The 9,437-nt window shown below is 31.4% G+C and overlaps 1 protein-coding gene across 1 annotated transcript; it reads left to right on the forward strand.

Moving 5' to 3' along the window:
• Positions 1–7,132: 7,132 nt before the first annotated feature.
• Positions 7,133–8,903, forward strand: LOC130674066 (uncharacterized). Its single transcript, XM_057479367.1, has 3 exons — positions 7,133–7,265; positions 8,254–8,402; positions 8,597–8,903. The coding sequence occupies exons 1-3, from the start codon at positions 7,214–7,216 to the stop codon at positions 8,753–8,755; spliced, it is 360 nt and encodes a 119-aa protein (XP_057335350.1). The 5' UTR covers positions 7,133–7,213; the 3' UTR covers positions 8,756–8,903.
• Positions 8,904–9,437: the final 534 nt, after the last annotated feature.

Consider the following 9,437-nt stretch of genomic DNA (forward strand, 5'->3'; position numbering starts at 1 on the left):
TTTAGGAGCTTGACAACAAAATGAAGATAACTAGAAATCAATATGGAATTTTAAAATTTTATGAGAGATAATTCCTGAGAAATAAAATTACATATATATCTATATACATTGTTTATTAATCATTAATCGATCCAACGTCCATGTGACGTTGCGTCATAAAAGAACTCGTGAAGATTTCATTGCCCTTGCTGTATTCGGGCGCTTAATTTCTCATTCGTTCTCTTGTGATAGAGCGCAACCTGTCGGCTTATTCTGAAACTAATTTATATCACAAATTTGTCCCTCCCTTATCAGGCGTACATTATAGATAGATATTTTATTATGAAGACTATTCATAAGGGGGTAGGTAGTCTTCATATCTTTCATGTGATTATGTCTTTCATAGATGTTTATATATATATATCATTTTGAATTGTTACAGGTATGTGGATTATCAACATGTGAATGTCAATTTGGTTATGTACGAGCACAAGATGGAATGTGCATTCTTCCAGTCGATTGTCTTATCGAAATAAAAAACCCAAATGTTATACCTTTAACTCACCTTAGAAAACACGCAGAAAGCAATTCTCAAAAAATTAAAAATTACTAATATAGTATTGTAAAAAATATCAAAACTCAACATGCTCACTACTGGCCCCCTGACTCTACCCCTGACCAAACGTGGGTTCTAATCCCAGTGATGGCTGAAATATTTTTATGCGACCCCTGCCTCAGAAGTTCAATTTAAGAGCGTTGAGTGGCCGTAGAGAAGCGACCAATTCCTGATGCCTGCACTATCTCACTATTATTTCATCCGACACTATAATAGAAAACATTATTGCGTGACCTATAATCTAATTCCTCTAACTTACGAATATTTTTATTAGTTTAGGTTATATATAGCGGTGCGAGTCTGACCAGTCAGGTAATTTTTTACCGTCACGTTATGGTCAGAAGACCATCATCAGATTTTGAGTCATGGATTGCATAAAATATTGTTATTTATATATTAGTCTGATAAGTGACAAATTTGGCATTAGCCCTTCCCAAAATTCGCCTCTAGTTTTTTTATTTAATAAATTTTCATGCCAAGGCACAGGCCAAATGGCAAAGTGAACTCATAAAGATGATCTTACAGCAGTAGATCAAAATTTTAAGTGATCAAACAACAATAATACTATCAATTAAAATCGGTCATACGGACAAAAATACAAAAATAATGAGAGATGTAAAGTTCAACGATACACCGTTACAAATTTCGTTAATTAAAATCTAGATTTAGTAGATAATCATACAACTTGTTCTTAAAGATCTCAATACTGCCCGATTGAATCAGTTCTAAGGGTAACTCTTGCCAGAGACGGATAATGGATACAACAAATGATTGCTCGTTTAGCACAGTAGAAAAGTATGACATTTTAAAATTTACATTGTTCTTTTTAATAGCTAGTCTTTCAGAACGTCTTTTATCATTATCATCAATGAATAGCTCACGTAGATAAAGAGGTTTTCCAAATTCTAATAATTTGTAGAAGTATCAAGCCATATAATACACTCTTCTTAATTTTACTGATAGCCACCCAAGAGTGCGACGATATGGAGTGATGTGTTCATCTTTTTTAAAATTGTAAATGAATCTACTGCTGTTATTTACTGCTCGTTGGAGTTTGATGTCGTTATCACTTGACGAATCAGTTAAAACTACAATGCAATAGTCAATAAGTGACACAGACGTTCTTTTGTGACACAGCGCAACCTGTCGACTCATTCTGGAACCGACCCATGCCATAATCTGTTACTTATCCGACTTATATCATAAATAGTTATTTCAGCGATCTCTGAAATTCGTTCCGAATAAGATCTTAAAAATTTGTCATTATAATAAAACATAGTAATAATGTAAGACGAGCACTAAAATAAATATAAATACAAATTATTTGATGTACCATTTATTTAAAAATTACAAACATTATATGTACCTGAAGATCGGAACGTTTTTCGCAGAATGAAAATAAAAAAAAAAAATGAACAGTAAAAAATCTACTGGATCTAGATTTCGAAAATACTTCGCACGTCACCCGAAAATGACAGGCCACCCCCAACTACCCCTACATTCGCCTTTAGACACAAATTTCATGAATTATTTTTATTTTCGTTGCGTGAAAAACGTTCCGATCTTCAGGTACATAACATTATCGAACCCGACACACAAAGAAGGGCAAAAATAATTATGACATTACGGATCTTCTTCTTGCACGGCCAGGTTTCTTCTCCATCCGCCTTGTCAATGACTTTGTCGCGGGCGGGGATAAGCGTTTGACGCCAGAGGCGTTGAATCTCAAGAAGTCCAACGAGAACTAGACTGGGCGCCAAGTAAATAGTGAAGCTACTCTTCATATGAACTTTTGATTTATAAAAAAAAAGTTTTTAAACAATAAGTGACCATAAAATAGTGAATCATAATCGTGACAAAGTGGGCAGTAAATATTATTAACGTACCACAAGAATATTCTGCAAATATAAATAAATAACAATGTACATATTACGGGTGGGAAATAAATAAAAATATATAAACGACTGAATTTTATGTTGACAAGACGTCAAGTGAACACAACAATAATGGCAAGAGTTTGTTTGTGCCATCCAAGATGTACAGTACTGAGTACATTCAGAGCGACGTCTGGTTGTTTAAAATATACAGACACATCAATGTATATTCTAGCGGTCAAAATAAAAAATAAAAAAATATTAGCAACGTAAATGCAACGGAAGATTAACAGTTGAGAATAAAAAGACCACCCAATGTGTTAGTTGATGATAAACTAACTTAACCGTCACGCGATATTCTCACCTCGCTCTTTAGCCTTTGGCCTTGTTGTTATATAACTCGTGTAGTTCTTAAACCTTTAATTGAATATCTCTTATTTCCATTACAGTCTGCTCTCTATTGACATCTTCATTTAATTCTAACCAAGTATCGCGTTTCAATTCTTAACCTTCAACCTACGCTCACGCTCGAATTTCTTAGTTTAAGTCTATAATGCTTTGATAAAACTAATATATATATATATATATATATATATATATATATATATATATATATATATATATATATATTGTGTATATCAGAAGGCGGATAAAATTTCTATAACGTCGTCCTCGTCGACGTTGTTGCCGAGAATAATACAAAGACTTTCTACTATCGAGTAGATTTATGGATATCCGACGAGTTGAGTCTTTAACTTATTCGAGACTATAGGGTTACGTGTACTTTGACTTTAGCTTTGTTCTGGTATCAAATACTGACCAAGTTTTGATATCTCACGGCCTATTGTCTTAGATTATTTTTATTTACATGTTGTCCAATTTTAGTATTTTTTTCTTTAAGTGATTTATAAATTCTTTTTGACGTTTTAAGTGGCACGAACTGGAAAGATACAGGAACTATAAGACATCACCGTGTGGACATAAATTTATTATGATAAAATATAGTTACATTATTCTATTATTATGAAATTAATTTACTGCTACTAGAAGTAAATTTTTGAAATTTTATTTCGCGGACCTTGATGATTTTTGGGAAGCAGATAATTACGAGAAGTTCGTTAGAATTATTAGTATGAGAACATTTTACCAAAGATATAGAGATTTTTTAATATTTATCAAGATGGCTAGTGGAATGTATTGACATAAGAAGAAATTTGTACTACAAAAATATGAAAAAAAAACAAAACAGAGAGATAAAATGATCATTAGAAATATTCCAGCCTGTGAAAAATGAATCCTAAATGATCATATGTCAAGTATATATAAAAATTGGTCATGTATTAATCATACATGGATCAGATATGCTCTATATATGATTCACATATGGTCAATATATGAAAATTGGTTATATATGACTCATATGTGAAGCATATATGATGAGCATACATAAATTATATATGCCCCATATACGAATCATATATAAAAACTGGTCACATATGAAAACTGGTCATATATGGATCATATATGAAGAATATGTAATCTATATACGAATCACATATGAAAACCGACCATATATGGATGATATATGAAGCATATATAATCCATATACGGAGATATGAAAACCGACCATGAATGAATCGTAAATGATTTATGAATTCACATTTGAAAATTGGCTATAAATAGATCATATATGCTCATAAATGTATAAATCATGTGATGCATATTTATATATGATTCATAAAGGAATCATATATTTGCACATATGCATATATGGATCATGTATACTCTACATATGGACCACTATAGTTTATATATGGGCATATATGGAACACATATTGCGGATTTTCATATATGACCATATATGATTCATTTTTTTTCATGAGTTAAAAAAATAACTTAAATTTAACTTTCTTGACGAAGTTAGTGTCCATTGAACTCAAAAAGTCGAATTAGACTGTATTGTCTCGTCTACAAGCAATCACGCCCTTTAAGGTTTCATACATTTTTGAATACATACAAAAATTGTATAATTACTACGTGAAAATATCGAGAACCGCACTTCTAGATAAATATAATATAATATTCAAAACACATTATTTAACATAAGTATATAATTTTATTAACTAATATACATATATAGAAGAAAGAAAAATATATAATTGACCACCCATTCAACAGTAGTAACATATCGATAAATTTGATTAAATCTCATAAATATCGATATAATCATAACGAATTATCAGTAGTTAACTTACAGCAATCAATTAATAATTACAATTATATCAATAATAATAATTAAAATCTACGATAAATAAATAATAAAAATATTTAAAAATGAACAAGTTAAACCCGTATTATATATGATATAGAAACGAGTATCATCCGTATCGTCTGTATGTTATGTATCGCATAATCTCTAAGAGACGATGAATCGACCGCGAGCAATGAGCAATGCTTACTGTGTAGTGTAGTAGTAGGGTGCGGAAGTATTGCACACCTCGCAAATAAGAAGCGCTAAGAGATAACAGTGTTAGAGAAAATGCTCATATAAAAAATTGTTTTAAACCTAATACACGGCATAATAATAATAATAACATATAGATATATATATACATATAAAAGTAGAGAAGTAGTGAATGTCCGTGACGGCTGGCTGGTTTATCCGGATCGTCGTCTTGATACCTAATCGCTCTGGAGTCTGTACTGTAAGGTTGGTTATATTATACTGCCTTACAGTAAACTATCCGACAGGTGACTTATCGCAGTAATTCAAAATGGCGACGCCCGATAGAAAGACATAAATAACTTAAGTCTTTTACCAATCGATCCACTAAATCCTCGATCTTTGGTCAGATAATAATAATAATAATCATCATTATAATGTTACAGGTGATTTAATATAAAAATATATGCATTTAATATATCTTGATATAGCAAGTGTAGCGAATTTAACTTCATTTCTGATGGGGATATAATATTTTACTACACTGCAAAAAAAGCGGTGTTAAAAATGGACTCATTTTAACTCCGCTCGGGGTTAAAATGAAATTATACCAGTGTAGGAGGCGTAATTCGGCGGTGTTAAAATACCAGTGTTAAATAGGTGTAAACGCAGGGTAACCGGTGTAAAAGCGGGTTACACTGCGTCCGCTTAAAGCATTAACTTTAAAGATTATAAAATACAAAAACTGTCAGTTCTTTATGAAAAGTAATAAAAAATATCATTTATTAACAAGTATAGTGATCGAGTAGGTAAAAATATTTACAAAGTGAAATATTTTAACACAGAGAAAAAAAGATCAGTCATAATCAACACACATCGTGTGTAAAACGAACGTTTTACACTTATTTATGTTTTATTTTAACATGTTGTGAGTGTTAAAAAAAATTACATACGCATATGTTAAAAGTGAAAATTTTCGAAGAATTCTTTTGTGATAGTCGACAATATTTTTAACAAATTTTATGTGTTGATTTGACAGTAACATATAAAAAGTGTTACTTTCGAATAAAATAACATTTTTGTGTGTTAAAAAATCAATCGATTGCGACAGTTCAAACAAGATAAATACTGTGTATTGAATTGATACACAAAAGTGTTAAAAATTCAATACACAGAATTTTAACATACGCTTTTTTTTACACTTTGACGATTCGTTTTTTACTGTGCACCGGTAAAGAATATCCACCCGTTATTTTAACACCGGTCTAGAATATTTACACCGGCGGTGGCTTTATTTTAACCCCGGGGAATTTTTTCTAACACTGGTACAGAATACTTACACCGGTGGCGACGTTATTTTCACATCGCTTTCGGTGTTGAAATTTAACACCGCCGATTTTAACACCTACATCGCTTGGACTTACCCCGGTAATTTTTTACAGTGTATGATTTGAAATGTTGGATTTTCGAAATACTTATTTTTCTAGCTAATAATGATTACATTGAAAAAAGTTGGGCAAAATGAGTCACTACTTTTTAATAAAAAAAAAAATTTAGCCCACTGTCCCCTATACTTTAATTTATAGTTGACATATTATGTTTGCTTACTTATATATGTTCTGACCATTTCAAGTGACTTATAAATAAAAAAAAAATGGCGTAGTTGGGATAACGATGGACGTGTGCCGGCACGTGTCACCTGTCTGTCACGCAACGTGAATTTTTAGCTTGTGTGTCGTCGCGTTTTTAATCCACCCTCCACGGAGATATGGCCGAGTAAACCCCCAAGACCTGCTGCTCGCTGGTGTACTCGACGTGTGCCACAGTAAATAATTTATTTTTACATAACTCTGACACTTATTTTTTATTTTTACTGCCTTAATTAATGGAGTTTACTTTATAGCCACTGCAGTTAAAATTTATTATTAGATCAATTATCAATTATTCGTTATCTTATCCCACCTACAGCTTAGGCGTATTTTACCTGTGTTCAATTTTAATTCTCTTAAAATTCCATTGTTTAGTTTAAAATATTTTTATTGTCAAAAACCCAGTAATTAGGTTGAGCATATTTAATATTATGAACAATAGGATCGAAAAAAATACGGCTGTGAAATCATAATTATTTCAAATAAAAAGTAATAATTAAATTGTAATCAAAGTACACAGTGCTATGTCAACCATCAAGTAATATAATGTAATCAGCCTTTATGCAGATCACGTGTCTTGTAAGATAATATAAATACAGCAGTCAAAAATATTCCGTCAGTATTTCAAAGTTAATTTTTGACACGAAATAAAATGACGATCTCTAAGCTTATTATCTTTGTGATTTTGTATCTTTGTTTAATAAGTACGTATTTCATTTAATTTTTTTTTAACGTACATACATACATACACTCGGACATCATATTGAAATTAGTCAGAATAGCTTCCTAGAACCTTAAAACGTCAAGTTTTGATAGAAATTCGATTTTCGAAAATCGGACCGGAACCAATAACTTCTCAAATTTTTGAAAATTTCCAATTTTCTTGGCGGTTAAAAAACGCTCTTCTGAGTCAAGAAAATATTTGAAAAGACAAACGTTTTCGGGAACCAAGTCATGATATTCTTGAGCTAAGAAAATTTGTATTGGTCAGAAGAGATTTTTATTTTATCCGAAAAATTGAGGTTTTCAAAAACATTTTCTTGAATCAAGAATATTTACCTTTAGCCGAGAATTAATTTTTCTGTGTACGTGTTGATAAATAAATAGTTAAATTAGTATTTTGAACATTAAGTCAATAAAATTTGAACTGAGTCCCTTACATTTGGCATTAGTTTCGCATCTAATCCGCACATATTCCGCATTCGCTTCTCATTCGATCCGCATACACTCCACACCCTGGTGGAAATTTTTCGGACTTTTGTCTAAAAAAACTCAGTTCTAGAGTTCTAAAGACTTTTTCAGACTAAATTCCGGAAAATTTCCACCAGGTCATACATTCCGCATTAACTTTTACCCGGTCCGCAAACTGCGGCTTATCAACGCCCATTTTTCAGTCAATCCGCACATATTCCGCACCCGATCCACATTCATTTTTACCCGATCTTCAGACAACTGCCGATCAACGCTCATTTCCCCGCCGATCCGCACGCAATCCGCAGACGATCCACAAGTATTTTACTTTTTAGTGACTGGAATTCAATAAAAAATTAGCAAATTTTGAACTTTTATAATTTATGTCATTAGAAATTTTGATTATTTTAAATTTCTTGATATAATACTTACATATGTAAATCTTTCACATGTAACCTGTAATTAATCACTGTAATTTAAAAATTCCTACGTTGTTTTTAGTAAATGACAATACTTCGGGAGAGCTGATTAATTGTCAATTGGATTCAGAATGCCCTGGTGGCACACATGATAAATGTAATCAATGCGTTACTGATTACGAATTACACTGTGATCGCCCAGAAACAGAGCCGAGCATATCTTATTCTGAAGTAAATATACACCTATAATTATCATATATATTATTATCAACTAATCCAACTAAATATAGAGATGATAACATGATTGAAAAACTTTAGCTTTATTTAAAAATTCAGAAAGATTTTCTGTTTTTTTTTACGACATAATTGATCAAGGTGTAGAGTTTGTTATTAATTTTCTGTTATTTCTTTTTGAACTGTTTCAGATCTGTGACTCCAAACATTGCGCATGCGAAACTGGTTATTATCGAACGTACGATAAACAGTGTGTTATAAAATCTCAATGTTACAGACGCCCCAAAAATTATTTTAAATTTCGACCACAACTAGTTTATGGCTATCGTGCAAATACCATAATCGTCTGAAAAATATTATCAGAATGTAATAATGATGAATACTAAAATGTAATTTTCTTCATGTATAATATTGATGTAAAAGAAATAAAACAATAATGTATATGTATATATGAATTTTGAAAAATAAAAAAAAAAGTAATAGTTCAAAAAAATTAAAGCTGAGTTTCAGGAAAATTTTTTGACCATATACTGTAATCTAAAGAAATGGGGTCGGTGAAGGGGGGGGGGGGGGCAAAATAAGACATCATTGAGTTCATAAGTGGTCTATGCGACTCCATTTGTTAATTTGGATCATAGTCTGAATGTGAAGTGCACAGTAAAAAATATTGGGTTAAAACAACACAATCTGTAATTTACAAACGGTCCACAATATTTGTGTTATTTTTCAACCCTGATTAAACAACTGAATTCGACCGAATTAAAAATTTTAATTCTGTACTATTCTGTTAAATTCGGTAAGACAAAATTAAAAAGAATTCAAGGATCATTTTCGAATTAAACAGAATAAAACCGATTTAAAAATTTTGAATTGGTTTCAATTCGGTTTAATTCGGAGTCAGAACTGGAAATTCGAGGACTATTTTCGAATTAAACCGAATAGAAGTATTTAAATTCGTCTCACTTTGAATATATTCTGGTTTTCCTGCCGAATCAGACAGAATTTTTTTTAAGTTAGGTACCGAATTGACAG

This window comes from Microplitis mediator, chromosome 8, assembly GCF_029852145.1.
Source record: "Microplitis mediator isolate UGA2020A chromosome 8, iyMicMedi2.1, whole genome shotgun sequence".
NCBI lineage: Eukaryota > Metazoa > Arthropoda > Insecta > Hymenoptera > Braconidae > Microplitis > Microplitis mediator.

Excerpts from the sequence above, each read along its gene's own strand:
- LOC130674066 (XM_057479367.1), top strand. The coding sequence starts at position 7,214 with ATGACGATCTCTAAGCTTATTATCTTTGTGATTTTGTATCTTTGTTTA. Across the intron at positions 7,266-8,253 it reads TTTGTATCTTTGTTTAATAA|TAAATGACAATACTTCGGGA; the intron begins GTACGTATTTCA and ends CGTTGTTTTTAG. Across the intron at positions 8,403-8,596 it reads CGAGCATATCTTATTCTGAA|ATCTGTGACTCCAAACATTG; the intron begins GTAAATATACAC and ends GAACTGTTTCAG.